Source organism: Schistocerca serialis, chromosome 1 (assembly GCF_023864345.2).
Source record: "Schistocerca serialis cubense isolate TAMUIC-IGC-003099 chromosome 1, iqSchSeri2.2, whole genome shotgun sequence".
NCBI lineage: Eukaryota > Metazoa > Arthropoda > Insecta > Orthoptera > Acrididae > Schistocerca > Schistocerca serialis.
Genome location: NC_064638.1, coordinates 292,039,042 through 292,056,992, shown reverse-complemented (window position 1 = coordinate 292,056,992; position 17,951 = coordinate 292,039,042). Strand labels below are relative to the sequence as shown.

The window sequence follows — 17,951 nt, the reverse complement described above, 5'->3', positions numbered from 1 at the left end:
GATTGGACAGCGGAGGTTCAGCAGTCTCAGCATAAAGGCTTTCCACAGGGCTGGTGTAAAAAGCTCCAGATACTAAACGTAATCCACGGTGGTGGATAGAGTCGAGACGCCGAAGAATAGACGGCCGAGCAGAGGAGTAGACTATGCTTCCATAATCCAATTTCGAGCGCACTAAGGCGCGATAGAGGCGGAGAAGGACCACTCGGTCCGCTCCCCAAGAGGTACCATTCAGGACACGGAGGGCGTTAAGCGAACGCAGACAGCGAGCCGAAAGATAGGAAACGTGGGAGGACCAGCACAGTTTTCTGTCAAACATAAGACCCAAGAATTTAGCGACGTCGGAAAACGGAAGGTTGACAGGACCTAGATGTAAGGAGGGCGGAAGAAACTCCTTACGTCGCCAAAAATGTACACAAACTGTCTTACTGGGTGAGAAACGGAAGCCGGTTTCGATGCTCCACGAGTGGAGGCGATCGAGACATCCTTGAAGACGTCTTTCAAGAAGGCTGGTCCGTTGAGAGCTGTAGTAGATCGCAAAATCGTCCACAAAGAGGGAGCCCGAGACATCAGGAAGGAGACAATCCATAATTGGATTAATGGCGATGGCAAACAGTACAACACTCAGCACGGAGCCCTGGGGTACCCCGTTTTCTTGGGAGAAAGTACGGGAGAGAGTAGTGTTCACCCGCACCCTAAATGTGCGCTCTGCCATAAATTCGCGAAGAAAAAGGGGCAGCCGGCCTCGAAAGCCCCAAGAGAACAGTGTGCGGAGAATGCCTGTCCTCCAACAGGTATCGTATGCTCTCTCCAGATCAAAAAATATTGCTACCGTTTGGCGTTTCCGGAGAAAATTGTTCATGATATAAGTGGAGAGAGCAACAAGATGGTCAACGGCAGAACGATGCTTTCGGAATCCGCATTGGGCTGGTGTTAAAAGACTGCGGGACTCCAGCCACCAAGCTAAACGGTAATTCACCATACGCTCCAAAACCTTACAGACACTACTCGTGAGAGAAATGGGGCGATAGCTAGAGGGGAGATGTTTGTCCTTTCCAGGTTTCGGAACGGGAACGACAATAGCTTCCCGCCATCGCCTGGGAAAGGTACTGTCGGTCCAAATTCGATTATAAAGGCGAAGGAGGTAACGCAGGCTATGGGTTGATAAATGCAGCAACATTTGGACATGGATACCATCCGGTCCTGGGGCGGAGGAGCGAGAAGAAGAGAGTGCATGTTGGAGTTCGCGCATGGAGAAAACAGTATTGTAGCTTTCGCGATTGTGAGAGGAGAAAGCAAGATGTCGCACTTCCGCTGCACGTTTCTTCGGGAGAAACGCTGGCGGGTAATTTGAAGAGCTCGAAATCTCAGCAAAGTGCTGACCCAATGAGTTAGAAATTGCGACGGGGTCCACTAAAGTATCATGCGCGACAGTGAGCCCAGAGACCGGGGAGAAACTAGGCGCGCCTGAGAACCGTCGAAGCCGACTCCAAACTTCCGAGGAGGGAGTGAAGGTGTTAAATGAGCTAATAAAGTATTTCCAGCTTGCCTTCTTGCTATCGCGGATGACGCGACGGCATCGCGCACGGAGCTGCTTATATCGGATACAGTTGGCCAAAGTTGGATGGTGACGGAAAATGCGAAGAGCACGTCGCCGCTCACGTATTGCGTCACGGCATGCCTCGTTCCACCAAGGAACTGGAGGGCGCCGGGGCAATTCGGAGGTGCGTGGTATTGAACGTTCCGCAGCTGTGAGAATAACGTCGGTAAAATGTGTGACCTCATCGTCGACGCTGGGAAAGCGACGGTCATCGAATGTCGCTAGAGACGAAAAAAGTGTCCAATCGGCTTGGGCAAACTTCCAGCGACGCGAGCGCATATATGGCAGTTGAGGCTGCAGTCGAAGAACACATGGAAAGTGGTCACTCGAGTGTGTATCATCAAGGGCGAACCATTCGAAGCGCCGAGCTAGCGGAACAGTACCGACCGCAAGGTCCAAATGAGATACATTTGCCGTGGAGGCAGACAAAAATGTGGGGACCCCAGTGTTGAGGCAGACTAGATCCGCTTGGTGGAAGACGTCTAGCAATAGTGAGCCACGTGGACAAGGATGTGGAGATCCCCAAAGCGGGTGGTGGGCATTGAAGTCCCCAACCAGCAAATAGGGGGGTGGAAGCTGATCAAGAAGATGAAGGAGATCAGCTCGTGCCATTGGTGTAGACGATGGAATGTATACCGTACAAAGAGAGAACGTGTATCCAGAAAGGGAAAGACGGACGGCGACAGCTTGGAAGGAAGTGTTTAAGGGGATTGGGTGATAATGGAGAGTATCATGGAGCAGAATCATGAGTCCTCCATGGGCTGGAGTGCCTTCAACAGAGGGGAGGTCATATCGGACGGACTGAAAATGAGGGAGAACAAAGCGGTCATGGGGACGCAGCTTTGTTTCCTGAAGACAGAAGATGACCGGCGAGTAGGATCGTAAAAGGATCGACAATTCCTCCAGATTGGCGCGAATGCCGCGGATATTCCAGTGGATAATGGACATAGGGTGAACAGAAAATGGAGGAACGTGACCAAGGGTGCTGTCAACTCAACGACTGCTCAGAGCTTGCGACCGACAGCATGGAATGGCATTCAGTCGAAGGCAGAAGATCCTGATCCATAGGTTGGTCAGGAGCAGCTCCTGCCACCAACGATCGGCCAGTTGACCGGCCACCAGCAGTGCGCCTCGGCGACACAGAAGATGGCCGAGGGCGATTTCCGCCAGGTGGTGCTGTAGATGGGACACGCCTTGGCGGAGAAGGAGAGGAACTGTGTTTCTTCGTAGCCTTCTTAGAAGTAGTATGTTTAGATGAAGGAGGAACCGATGGTTGTGAAGTTGCGGTACGTAAAAACTCTTCACGAGAATGCTCTTTTTTCGAAGACTTGGCGTCTGACTTTTGGGCTCGAGATTTAACAGAACCCGATGAAGGGTGAGCCATAGAGTGGGCAGGCGAAAGGGGTGAGGTTGAACGGGCGATCTTTGCGCTGGCCGATCTGACGACCGTGGTACTAAAGGTGAAGTCGCAAGTCTGCGTGGCCGCCTCCTTTGTTGGTCGAGGAGAAGCAAGGACAGCGCTGTATTTACCTTTCTGAGGCACGGTGGGCTGTCGACTGGCGAGTAACTTTCGAGCAGCAAAGGTCGACACCTTTTCCTTCACTCTTATTTCCTGGATGAGCTTTTCATCCTTAAAAACGGGGCAATCTCGAGAGGAGGCAGCGTGGTCACCCATACAGTTGATGCAGCGAGGGGATGGAGGTGGACAAGCACCCTCATGGGCATCCTTGCCACAAGTAACACATTTGGCCGGATTGGAACAGGACTGGCTGGTATGATTGAACCGCTGACATCGATAGCAACGCGTAGGGTTTGGGACATAAGGGCGAACGGAAATTATCTCATAGCCTGCTTTGATTTTTGATGGGAGTTGAACTTTGTCAAATGTCAAGAAGACAGTGCGGGTTGGAATGATGTTCGAATCAACCCTTTTCATAACCCGATGAACAGCTGTGACGCCCTGGTCAGACAGGTAATGCTGAATTTCTTCGTCAGACAATCCATCGAGGGAGCGCGTATAAACGACTCCACGCGAGGAATTTAAGGTACGGTGCGGTTCCACCCGGACAGGGAAGGTGTGGAGCAGAGAAGTACGCAGCAATTTTTGAGCCTGGAGGGCACTGTGTGTTTCTAACAACAGGGTGCCGTTCCGTAATCTGGAACAAGACTTTACAGGACCCGCAATTGCGTCGACACCTTTCTGTATAATGAAAGGGTTGACTGTGGAAAAGTCGTGACCTTCGTCAGACCGAGAAACAACAAGGAACTGTGGCAACGATGGAAGAACAGTCTGTGGCTGAGACTCAGTGAACTTACGTTTGTGAGCAGACATAGTGGAAGGTGAGGAAACCATTGCGGAAGAATCCCCCATGATTACCGGCGTCTCCGATGGCGCGCTCCTCCCTTGTGGGGGCCCTCGCCGAGGGCACACCCGCCTTAGGTGATTGTTCACACCTCAGGTCACACCTCCCGACAAACGGACGGAGGGACCAATCGGCACTTTCGGAAGGTATCAGCTCGGGTAATCACCTCTCCCTGGGCCTGGCCGTTACCAGGGGGTACGTACGTGTCCTACCTGTCTACCCGGGGCGGGGAATTACGCGTTACCCCGTCACCGGCTACGCATGGAAGTGCGTGGGTCGGCCTTCAGACACGCACAGGGAGGAAAGAAGAGAAAGGGAAAGGAAAGAAGAGGGGGTCTCAAACGCCGTAGCGGAGAAAAGGGCAAGGAGAAGAGGGAAGGAAAAGAGAAGGACAGAGGAAGGACGAGGACTGGCAAGTGTAAGAGCAAGGAATTTGGAACAGTTTCGAGCGTCCGTCTCCGGACGTAGGCACAAACCATACTCCCAGAGGGGGAGAAAGGAAGGAAAGAGACAGAGGTGAGGGGGGGGGGGGGGGCGAAGATGGGGGACGGGGAGGGATGCGGAAAGGGAAGGGAAGGTATGCAGCCCGGAAAAGGAAGGAGGGCCACATTAGCTCGGGGTCCCGTGCTCGCTACGCACGTGTCCACAAAAGAGTTGTGGACCCCCTGGGGGGGTAGAGGGAGTTGAATAATGTTGATGGGTGAAAGGAATTGTGCTGGGGGTAGGGGCTAGTATTGTCACTGGGGTATATCTGATCACGCATGTTATATCCTCATGCATGCAAAATAAATGCTGATTTATTGTCACATGTAAAAGATAAAAAGGAAACAAGGACAAGCAAATCAGGAGTGACGTGTGAGGGAGGTATGATTTTGGGTTGCTAGAAGAGTGTTATGCTGTTATCGGGAGTCACTTGGCAAGTAGAGTAGCATGCACGGCTGTCATAATGGTCAGTACTGTTGTTGTTGTTGTTGTTGTGGTCTTCAGTCCAGAGACTGGTTTGATGCAGCTCTACATGCTACTCTATCCTGTGCAAGCTTCTTCATCTCCCAGTACCTACTGCAACTTACATCCTTCTGAATCTGCTTAGTGTATTCATCTCTTGGTCTCCCTCTACGATTTTTACCCTCCGTGCTGCCCTCCGATACTAAATTGGTGATCCCTTGATGCCTCAGAACATGTCCTACCAACTGATCCCTTCTTAAGTATCCTTCTGTAGTACCACATTTTGAAAGCTTATATTCTCTTTTTGTCTAAACTATTTATCGTCCATGTTTCACTTCCATACATGGCTACACTCCATACAAATACTTTCAGAAATGACTTCCTGACACTTAAATTTATACTCAATGTTAACAAATTTCTCTTCTTCAGAAACGCTTTCCTTGCCATTGCCAGACTACATTTTATATCTCCTCTACTCCGACCATCCTCAGATATTTTGCTCCCCAAATAGCAAAACTCATTTACTACTTTAAGCGTCTCATTTCCTAATCTAATACCCTCAGCATCACCTGATTTAATTCGACTACATTCCATTATCCTCGTTTTGCTTTTGTTGATGTTCATCTTATATCTTCCTTTCAAGACACTGTCCATTCCGTTCAGCAGCTCTTCCAAGGTCCTGTGCTGTCTCTGACAGAATTACAATGTCATTGGCGAACCTCAAAGTTTTCATTTCTTCTCCATGGATTTTAATCCCTACTCTGAATTTTTCTTTTGTTTCCTTTACTGCTTGCTCAATATACAGATTGAATAATATCTGGGATAGGCTACAACCCCGTCTCACTCCCTTCCCAACCACTGCTTCCCTTTCATGCCCCTCGACTCTTCTAACTGCCATCTGGTTTCTGTACAAACTGTAAATAGCCTTTCGCTCCCTGTAATTTACCCCTGCCACCTTCATCATTTGAAAGAGAGCATTCCAGTCAACATTGTCAAAAGCTTTCTCTAAGTCTACAAATGGTAGAAATGTAGGTTTGCCTTTCCTTAATCTATTTTCTAAGATATGTCGTAGGGTCAGTATTGCCTCATGTGTTCCAACATTTCTACGGAATCCAAACAGATCTTCCCCAAGGTCGGCTTCTACCAGTTTTTCCATTTGTCTGTAAGGAATTTGTGTTAGTATTTTGCAGTCATGGCTTATTAAACTGATAGTTCGGTAATTTTCACATCTGTCAACACCTGCTTTCTTTGAGATTGCAATTATTATATTCTTCTTGAAGTCTGAGGGTATTTCGCCTGTCTCATACATCTTGCTCACCAGATGGTAGAGTTTTGTCAGGGCTGGATCTCCCAAGACTGTCATTAGTTCTAATGAAATGTTGTCTACTCCCGGGGCCTTGCTTCAACTTAGACCTTTCAGTGCTCTGTCAAACTCTTCATGCGGTATCATATCTCCCATTTCATCTTCATCTACATCCTCTTCCATTTCCATAATATTGTCCTCAAGAACATCGCCTTTGTATAGACACTCTATATACTCCTTCCACCTTTCTGCTTTCCCTTCTTTGCTTAGAACAGGGTACTAAAAGGTGTAACAAAAGTCATGTGCAACCACATGTGTCGCGGCTGGTATGGAGTGTGTCATAAAGGTGAGAGGGAAGAAACGTGAGAGAAAGAAACAGATGGACAACACAGGGAAGCTAAATATAGGAGACAGTAACGAAGGACGGATGACCTGAAGTTTGGATGGAAAGGAGCCACTAGGCAGTATAATAATGTACAGAAAGTTCTGGCTGAGAATTACAAATTATTTAGGGATAAGAGAGATGACTCTCCAAAAGGCAGGAGTGCTGAATCATCGATGGGTACACAAATAAAAGGTACATAGCTTGGCTAGCTTTCGGAATGCACTCTCTTTTTCAACTTGTAGGAAAAACATGCACACAAACACACACATGCACTCACATGTCTCCCTACATTGTGTCCAGTAGTCTGCCAGTTCTTTCCTGGCCGATGGTATACTGTGGTGAGGTGGGGATGTGGGGTAGGGTGAGGTATGGAGAGAGGCGGGAGGGTGTTGGGAGAAGCATTTAGCAGCTTGTCGGAGAGTGTAGAGCTCTCTGTGGGCTACCTAGGGATGCAGGTGACAGACAGCCTATGGAAATTTCAGTACTACCCAAAGGCATCACATTCAGCCCTATTCCCAGGTTTAACCATATAGGACCTGTGAAAGACCTTGAAAGATCTACTCTCCTTCTCCCACTCTGTACAGGGGAAAAACTTCTTTGCCACCAACTCCTCCAACCAAAGCCTGTTCAATCTCAACATCAAACCCTGCCAGCCCCAAGTGATATTTCTCTTCCTGTCCCTCTCCAGCTCCCTAAACAGGCATACCACCAACCACCACTCCTGTCCTACAAACCAAGCTTGGCCAACTTTCTTAACATCCTGCAGCCCCCACTACTGCTTTTCATAGCAATGACCACTCATAATCACAAGAAGCAGGCACAACAACACAGTGTTCTCTACCTCTTGTCCAAGGCACTTTCCCCTCATGAATTATCTGCCTCATAGAAGAGTTTGCTTTCAGTCCTAAACCTGCATTTAATCATGCTGCTTTGGTGAAGGACCTTCTTTCCTTCAATATAAAATGAACTGGAAATGTCACTCTGCAACCTGATCCAAAAATCTTTCCAACAGCAAACCTCACATTGAACCCTGCCTTGCATATTTCCGGTCACAATCCCAACTTGATCCACCACCACTACCTTAAAATCACCCATTACAAGCCTTACAAGAATTTTTAACATCCAGTATTGCTTCACAACTTTTTCTCAGATTCCTACAACATTACTCTAACCTGTCCTCAGCAGAACTCCTGGCTCTTTGTTCCCTAAAAACTGATGACTCCATTATTATCCTCCCGGAAGATACGGAATCTACCACTGTGGTACCTGATGACTGGAGTGTGTAAGTGAGGATCATGCCAGCTGTCCGAAACCTTTACGTACAGCATCTGTCATCAAGATCTCATCCTTGTGATACAAAGTGACCTACAGTCCCTCCTTGAAACCTCGGTCTTTTACATGGAGTAACACCTCAATCCACAGAACTTCTTACCCCACCCAAACCACACGCTCCCACCATTTAACTTCTTCTTAAGATCCACAAACTCAATCACCCTGGCTGTCCCATGGTTGTTGGGACCAATGCACCCAATGCATGTATGTCTCTCTTTGTTGACCAACACCTGCAATCTATAGCACCAAGACTCCCTCATATATTAAAGTCTTCAACATTTTCCTACATCATATGAAACCTGTGTCTGTCCCACACTCACCACACACCTTGCTTGTCACCATTGATGCCATCTCCCTCAGTACCAACATCCCCAGGTACTTGGTCTGTCTGCTGCTGAACATTATGTCAGTCAGCTCCCAACTGATTCCAAACCTATGACATCCTTCCTGCTCACCTTAATCAACTTTATACTTATGGACAACTAATTTATCTTTGAGGGGAAGACATAAAAACATATACGAGGCATTGCAATCGGAACCAGGATGGCTCCTTTCTTTTCAAAGGCCACTTGGAGGGAGCTTTCCTGGGATCCATAAGCCTTTACCCACTGGTTTGGTTTAGATATATTAATGACATTTTTGCCATATGGACTCATGGTAAGGATGACCTGTAATTTTTTTGTAAACTACATTCTCACAATAAAACCAAACTACAAAGATATGCTGAAGAAAATGACTTTATTGCCTGCCCTTTCACATTAGCAGAGCTAGAGGATGCCATGTGTTGCATGAAGAATAACAACATTCCAGGATTGGATGATCTATGAGTAGAACAAATAAAGAGGTTCGACCCAGGCACTAAAAGGTGGATTTTAAATCTAATTAACAACTTCATTTCTCAACTAAAGATACCCAAAATATAGCGTAAAGCAAAAGTGGTAGCCTAACTGAGACCTGGGAAAGATTCGACAGATCCCAATAACTTTCAACCAGTCTCTCTTCTATGTCATCTATACAAACTGTTGGAAAGAATGATCTTGAACCACATATCAGCTTATGTAGACCGGAGCCCAATCAAACAACAGGTAGGATTTCAGCCGGAAAATCATGTTGTGGCCAGATCCTCAACCTAACTCAGCATACGGAGAGGGCAAATTACATGTGTGGCATTTGTGGACATAACAGCAGCGTATGATACAGCGAATCACAACCAGCTCATAAGGAAGAGTTATACAATAACCAAGGACTATCGACAAATGTAGTTCACCCAATACTTCCTTCAAAACAGTCAGTATTTGTCATCCTGAACAACAAGAGAAGCTGATGGAGAATACAGAAGAATGGTCTCCCCCAAGGCAGTGTGCTGGCACCACTGCTGTACAATATATACACCAATGACCAACCTGTTGCGACAGATACAAGATCTTTCATCTATGCCGACGATACAGCAGTTTCAGCACAAGGACGTACATTTAAAGAGGTGGAAATGAAACATACTGCAGCCCCGAAGACCTGACAAAATTCTATAACAACCACCACCTAAAGCCTAACCCATCCAAAAACACAGGTGTGTGTGTTTCACTTGAGAAATAGACAAGCTAGAAGAAAACTGGATATAAATTGAAGGGGACTGCAGTTGCAACATACATACACCCCTACATACCTCGGAGTAAAGCTTGACCGAACATTCACTTCCAAAGGTCACTGCGGGAAAACAAAGCTTAAAGTCTGCAGCCAAAATAATGTAATATACAAGTTCACTAATAGCTCATGGGGAGCTCAACCAAATGTCCTGTGCACATCTGTCCTAGCTGTATGTTCCTCCACAGCTGAATATGCAGCGCCAGTCTGGCAGACTACCGAGCGAGGTGGCGCAGTGGTTAGCACACTGGACTCGGAAGGACGACGGTTCAATCCCGTCTCCAGTCATCCTGATTTAGGTTTTCGGTGATTTCCCTAAATCACTTCAGGCAAATGCCGGGATGGTTCCTTTGAAAGGGCACGGCCGATTTCCTTCCCAATCCTTCCCTAACCCGAGCATGAGCTCCGTCTCTAATGACCTCGTTGTCGATGGGACATTAAACACTAACCCCCCCCCCCCCCCAGTCTGGCAGAACTCTGCACACACCGGGCATGTTGATACCACTCTCAACGAGACAGGCCGCATCATGACAGGCTGCCTATGACCAACTCCAGTCAACAAAATCTACCAACTGGCAGGTGTAGCACCCCCACAGATAAGACAAAGAACAGTGGCAGAAATTGAAAAGAAAAAACAGGAAAACAATCCCAGGCACCCCATGTCTGGAAGTGAAGCACAGTTTTCAAGGCTGAAGCCCAGAGAGTGTTTCCTGCAAACAACTGAAGCCATTACTTCTTCACCTTCCACTCGCCGAACTGAGCTGTGGTGGGACAAAATAATTGGAAATAATAGCCAAACCCTACAGGAAGAGCCTGCTGCTGGTTTCCAACTACACTATCAGACGTCGAAGAATCTGAACACACTGCGGACCGGAGTGACACGGTGCAAACAAAACTTAAAATGATGCGGGTACATTTCTGGAGATTCAGCCTGCGAATGCACAGAATCTCAACATGATACACATCTCTTGGTCTGCCTGAATCCTGCGCACTTGATGACCTGATTGCAGCAAATGTTCTAGCAGTTTCTAGGCCTCAAAACCAATTTGACTTATATAAAATGCTGAGTATATATTGGAGATACATTTGATTTTGTAAATAATTTTATTGTACTGTCCTGGATACGAAAATAATAATAATAAAATTTCTTGTGGTCCTGTTCTGAACCCCATGTCATTTTCGTTGCTGTTGACCTCATCCTGACTGAAGGTCAGCTACACATTAAACCTATGAACAAACAACAGTACTTACATTTTGACAGCTGCCATACATTCCATGCCAAATGTTCCCTCCCGTACAGCCCTGGCATTTGAGGTAAATGTATGTGTTCAGATGCAGACCCTTTACAGCAATATACTGTCATTGTATCTCAGCTTTCAATGACATATTTACTGCACCAGTCTAGTCAAAAAAACAGATTTCCTTGGCTATCACATAACATTCTAATACTGCTGAACCCTCCAAAAATCAACTTAGGAATATACCTTTTGTCACTCAGTATTATCATGGTCAGAAACGTATTAATCAGCTATGGCTTTGTAAAATCATGCCCTTAATGAGGTTCATTCTGTCTGACGTTTTGCCCATCACACCAGAATATCTTTCAATTGCCCTTCCAATTCCCATAATATTCTGGTGAAATTCTATGCTCCTTCAGCACACATTTCCCTATCATATGGCTCCTACCCCAGTGTAAAAGTTGCCTCTGCATCCTCTTACCACCACCTATACCAGTCTTGTAATTGACAAAACACATACTATCAAAGGGAGAGCCACCTGTGGATAGATACATCACATACACTATATAGTCTTCTACATTAGTATGACTAAGTTAATGGTTAGGATGAATGGGCATAGACAGAGGATGTACGTCACCAACATAAAAATCCTGTTGCAGGGCATGCTCTACAGCATGATAGCCATAATGTCAGTGCCTGTTTCACCACAAGTGCTATCTGGATTCTTTCCCCTGACACAAGTTTCTTAAGAACTCTGCAGGTGGGAATTGGAGTTACAGCATGTTCTTGGTTCTTACCAACCACCTTGGCTTAAGTTATGTTATTTTTTCTCAGCATTTCTTCTCAGTAATTATTCCTTTCTTCACTCCCTTTCAGTTTTCTATATCTTTCATTTTCCGACCTGTTTATTTGACCCACACCACCTCCACCACATATAATGTACTTAGCTTTACACTCTTATCATCTCTTGCACAATGTTTTATCAGTAATCTCCATATTGCTTATTAGCCTATCTTCCAACTTTAAGCTCTCTGGTTTTCAGATCTAGTCCAGTGCAATCCTCAACATTGTCTTTCCTTCTCATACTGTCTAGTTAAGTCTCCCCTGACCCAGGGTTCTCAACGACTTTTCTGTAATTCTTACTATTTCCCAAACCTCGCCAATTCTTTTTTCTTCATCTGTCTTCCTTCCCCTTCAGCCCTTGTGCCAGGAGGAGGAGCACTGACTCCAAAGCCTTGCAAATTTACCTAACTTTTGCAAGCGTTTTCTCCTGCTGCCACTCAGTGAATCAAATATTTTCCTATCCAATTATATTTTTATCAATTAATTTTTTATTAAAACAAAAAAACCTAGTGCGCATTGCTAACATTTGTTCCATAACGCCATACAGAAATATTTTGGGGGGAATTCATCAAACCAATCTCAGATTTTCTGAGGGCACAAGTGTAAAATACAATTTATTTGTGAACTCAGTAATGTTTGAGGAACTGGGGAAACAAGAATGCTAACTAGAGTTTGTCTTACTCCAGCATAGTTTGTGGAATCAATACTAGTAATAAGAATAGTCTACACAAAGATTTAAAGCCACTTACTTTGATCCATTATTTAGGAAACAGATTTTTAATAATTTGCCAGCTGCCATAAAAAGTTTAACTACTAATTCAATTCTGTTTAAGAGGAGCCAAACGGACTTCCAAGTGGCTAACTACTTCTACACCACTGATGAATTTCTCAGTAGAACTCATTGATGTGTATACACAAAGCCTGAGAAAAAAGTGAAGCAACCACAAGACACAGTTGGATGCCAATACAGCATTGTCATGTATTCACCATCTGTGTTTCAATTTGCTGGGACAAATAGAATGTCCACCACATTAATGTTGTTTGTGTTTAGCATTGTTACAATGTCTGGGAGGGTATATTAGAGGACTGAACAACGTCAATGTTGAGTGATCACTATGAAGGACACAGAGATGCTGTGTACTCATTTGAGACAGTGTTAGCAACACCTGACAGAGTTTGAAAAGGGCCTCATTGCAAGTCTACATGTGGCTGGCTGGTTGAATTGTGAAATATCCAGATTTGTGGCACATTTGATTGTGACAGTCATGGGAACATGAGGGTAGGCATACTCATAATCAAGGCGCTGGTCAACCATATCTAACCACTACAATAGATGATCTCTGTATTGTGCACCAAGCACATTGTAACCCCTTCACATCTCCACCTGGCATCTGAGAATGAGTAATGGTCTCCCTGGAACACTCTGTGTCTCTTGCATGATTGGCTGGAGACTAGCAGCAACCGGACTAAGCAATTTATCATCCCATGCGTAGGTTGCTGTCTTACTCCTATCATCATGGTGTTGGGAGGCATCAGGTCACAGCTGGTACCAATTGATGAAATTCTGAAAGGACAATGATATGGCAAGGACATCCTGTGTCCTCAAGTGTTACCTCATTCATGCATGGCATATGTCTTTATGAACTGTCTGCGTAATGTTGAGGTACTCCTGCGATTAGCAAGATCCACAGATCTGCCTCCAAAAGAATGCGCTTTGGACCAAGTTGGATATGCCAATTCTGTCCCAATGTCAGCATGGAGGATATCAGGATCATTTACAACAATTGTGGGGCAGTTTGGCCCAGTAGGGGATATAACAGCCTTATGACACTATTCCCAAACAAATCAGTACATGCATCCACGCTAGAGGGAGTGCAATGTCATACTGATAAGTGGGCTCATACTGCCAAGTTCTTTGTTAATTTGACTTGATTTTGTAACCACTGCAATTACCACATACCCTGTCCACTCTTGAAGTTCTATGGCATTTCTTCTTCCCTTCCTGTACTTTGGCTTTCTCATTGATGGTGCTTGGCCAGTGTAACATACATTTACATGCTTTGTGGTGTGTTTGTTATTATCTTTTACATAAAAAATGTTTCATTTTTTTGATTTATTACACATACACGAGGAACATTCTGCTTAGCATCTGTGTAAGAAGGTTAGCTTACACCACTTTCTCTCATTTTTTAAAAATTTATTATGTATTCTTAGAAAATATAGGACAGAAATTTATATTACTATCCACTTTGAATCCTTAAGGATCTCCTCATTATAGTTCTCTGGAACAAAAAATAAATCTAATCTATTCTCAACATTAAGAACAGTATGAGCAATAAAGAAAGGACAATTTGGGAGATGGGATTTCACAGTGGCTCTACATAAAAAATACACTTTTGCAGACAATTCAAACACCCGATACTTGTAAATGTAGGGATTCCTTTTTTCAATGATACTGATACCTGGATTACAAACATTTCTAGTTCAGTAATCATTTTTTAAATACTGTAAACTGCTACAATGATTAAATGATACTATACAGCATTTATTCTTATCCACATCTAACTTCTGTTCCATTATGTCACTCAGAGCAAACTGTTGACAAGGAAAATTGGTTTAAGATTCTTAATCTAGTTAGTCCTATTTTATTCTTTCTGAAAAGAAATATTTTTTACCATTCTTGTTCTGATTAAGTTAAGTTGTTTTTAGAGCAGTTTCAGATTATCATTATTGTTTCATGCATCAAAAGCAAAATTCTATCGGTCCAGAAAGTGATCTATAATGCAGCAACTGTTTCCATGTATAACTAATCAATATTTATGTTGTGTTACATTTTCCCTTCTATGTCTAATGTATGAGATTGATTGCCTTTCTACATAGTCCTAAAGTTCTGCATTCAGCTTTAGTTTGTTTTTCCAGAGACAGATTTCTGCCAATTTAGACATTCCAATAAAAATCATAAATTTATGCTGATATGAAACACACAAATAAAAGAACAATTTTGGAGGCATAAAGACTTTATTATCACATACATCTTTGTTCTGCAATGTCAGAAGAATGTCACACTGTAACCAACTGAAATTTCATTAAAAGAAGCAACAGTTGTAGATATGAATGCAGCCTCATGACAATACAATACAATTAAGTCTTCATGGGATTACAACCACATCAAGTTGTTCAAATGACATTTTCAGAACTATAGCTAATGGCAGTTACATCGGCAACAGCAGAACGCAACATAAGAGTTGTGGACACCATAAGTGCACTTTAGCCTATAATTTCATTAACCATATTGTCTACTATTTTAGTAAAAAGTTACAAGTAAGGAAGATTGTCTAAAGCAATAATGTATGTTCATCAAATTAATTCTAGGGAATCTAAATGATTAATGGAAAATCTCATATAAAGATGTGAAACAAATACTAACAAAGAGATAGAGGGGCTGGCCAGTACTTAGCTCAGTACAGCCGATAGATAACACAAAACAGAACAGAAAATTTACATTCCTAGCTTTCGGAACTTTGTTCCTTCATCAGGGAGGAGAGAGGGGAAAAAAGGGAAGAAGGGAAAGTGGATTTAGTTACTCACAACCCAGGTTATGAAGCAACAGAGAAAGGGAAACAGGGAGGGTAGCAAGGATGGAGGCATGGTTGTCAGAGGGAAGCCAAAGATATATCAAGAATATCTTGATGCAATGGCATCAGTACTGCTGCAGCATTAATAATTATAAATTGTTAGTCACATCACTTGCATCACACATTATGTGTGATGCAAGTGTATAATGAAAACTCTTATCAAAAACACTAGTAAATTACGAGATGGAATTGCTGGACAGTATTTGTTGTCAAGTGCCAAAATATGTTGTTCTGCCATTAAACACGTATAGAATAGAAGTAAAAGAGAGACACTACCTAGATTTCAGCACTAATAATAGTTTCTACCTCAGTCAGGAGAGGAGAGAGAAAGGGGGGGGGGGGGAGGGTGAGACAGAGAGAGAGAGAGAGAGAGAGAGAGAGAGAGAGAGAGAGATGGGTAAGGTTAAAAAGGCAGAACAGGTCATTCAGATCCCAGGGTGAGAGAGACCCACATGTAATAAAGACAAGACGGCAGACAAATGTGCACTTATACATTTTGCTAACATTTGTACACTGTCCATTGTTATGTTAGCTGCTGCTACATGGAGTGCACTTCGTGTACTGTAGAACTGGCTAGTTGATTTTTGTTTACGTAGTACTAAAAAGTAGTTTGGAAGTGTGTCCATATAGATTGCTATAGCAATTCAAAAGTAGTAGCAAATAAATTTTGTTTCATCAGCAGCTCTTGGTGCTACATAAACATGCTTTTTTAAAACACTTATTAACTGTGCACTACATCTGCACAAAATGTTCAAAAGTAAACAGTTTGTATTTGTGAAGTAAAAATGATAGAAAAAGAAAGATGTTTGGTAAACAGTCAATGTAACATAATATTTGCACCTTTCAAGACATATTTGTAAATAATTTTAACTCCATTGTTCTCATTGCATATGTAGAAGTAAACTCAACAATAAAGCAGGGGAATATTTGAAATCTAAGATAAACCTAACATACATTTGAAAAAGATAGGTCTTTGAGAAAGCAGCTTATGATTCATTCACTTGCACGTCATATTCCAGAGCTGTCAGCATAAAAGTAAACTTTGGAGGAAAGTGAACCATGTCAGGGTGTAGAGTAGTAGAGATAAGCATCCAGCCATCAGGAACTTATAAAGTACACATTTTCCAACAGGTAAAAAATTTGCCAGTTTGAAATATGTCATTACTGTACTGGTTATATCATTCAGGTAGCATAAAAGTAAGTATTCGACATATATACAAGATTTTAATAACTCAGAGCAAAATAACTGTCTATGGACTGTGAGGATGGAGGCTCTTTTTATTGCCTACACAGGTTGAAAATTAATAAAACTGACAAACTGCGGGGACAAATTCTTGACTGGAAATTGAGGGAAAAAGGTCTTACCACCATGTGTCCGGACATGCATCGTTGCCATGATAGACGGTGCTGACGCATGACAGTTCCTCTGATCACATCCCATGTGTTCTTTGTGTGCCGCAGGCTGTGTGATTGACGCAGCATACTGTAAGCAGCAGAATGGTCTGGTATTCATATGAGGAACAAGCCGAAATTGTGTTTTGTGTATGGCCAAGCAGATGGAAAAGTTTGAGACACAGCATGGCCATACCAAAACAAATACCACAGACACCAACCACACTGCACATTTCCAGCCCTTTTTAGGCATTTGTGTGATCATGGATCCATTCTGACAAACGGGCAGGGGAGGGGAGGGGGGGCAGATTACGCATTTACCAGATTTTGAGGACCGGCTTCTACAGGATACTGAGATGAGCCCTAGTACAAGCTCCAGGCAAGTGGCCCGCCAACATTGTATATGCCCAAGTATGATTATATGTACCCTGTATGACAACCACTACTATCCCTGTCACCTGCAGTTCCATGGGGACCACTTTGAACATCCGTTGTGATATGGATGCAATGCAGCTCTGTACTGCGTACTGGAACATTTGTTTGTGTTGCATGCACACAGTTCATTTCCAGACATATGTTCATAAGACCTTTCTTCCTCCATTTCCAGTCAGAAATCCATCTCTGCAGTTTGTTGGTTTTATTAATGTTCTCAGTGGCAAAGGGCCAAACAACAAATCCAACAATCACAGGTTCGATCCTCCTTTTACAATTTTTACCTGTCACTTCTTTCAACTCTGGCAATGTTTGTCGACGTGAAAAATGCTGAGTTGTACTTTGGTTTGGAATCCACATTGAACTGTAGGTCCTCCTATGAATGGCTGGGTAAGTCAGTTCATAGGTCAAGAAGGCTATGGCACACACCCTCCAACAGGACCATGCCTAGTAATGCAATGTAGTGTTCAAAATAACCTTCGGACTGGTGATTGCTTTGCTAAGACAAACCACAGTTTTACACTTTAGCACCAAAACACAAAAGGGGATCTTAGGAAAAGATTTAGGCCGTGGGGATTATGAGAATGGGGGAACTGCTCCAAAGACAGTTCCCAATGATGTAGTTTACATGCTATGGGGAGGAATTGGGGCGGGGGGGGGGGGGGGGGGGAGGGAGGAGGAGTGTGGGGGAGGGGGGTTGAAGGGAGGTAGTTATTGAAGCAGATGTTGAAGTCATTAGTATTGTGGTCTGCAACTTGTTTAGCAACTGGTTGGCTGAGTTTGTGATGAGCCAAAGTTTGGCAATGGCCATTCATGTTATCGAGCAAATGATGAGTCAGCATACT

At 43.9% G+C, this 17,951-nt stretch overlaps 1 protein-coding gene and 1 long non-coding RNA gene across 4 annotated transcripts in view; one reads left to right on the top strand and one right to left on the bottom strand.

The window, feature by feature from the left end:
- LOC126468787 (uncharacterized) overlaps positions 1–17,951 on the top strand; it is a 48,373-nt gene that overhangs the window by 12,395 nt on the left and 18,027 nt on the right. The gene's annotated exons all lie outside the window — the stretch shown is intronic.
- The window catches only part of LOC126468751 (uncharacterized), a 79,165-nt gene that overhangs the window by 56,482 nt on the left and 4,732 nt on the right, over positions 1–17,951 (bottom strand). The window contains exon 2 of one of the 3 annotated variants that reach the window (XM_050096576.1): positions 16,648–16,765. The exons of 1 other annotated variant lie outside the window; for it this stretch is intronic. In XM_050096576.1, the coding sequence (XP_049952533.1) occupies positions 16,648–16,723 (76 nt within the window). In that variant the 5' untranslated portion in view covers positions 16,724–16,765. Of the gene's footprint in view, positions 1–16,647; positions 17,738–17,951 lie in introns of those variants that run through there. One more of the 3 variants, XM_050096575.1, reaches the window with a different exon arrangement.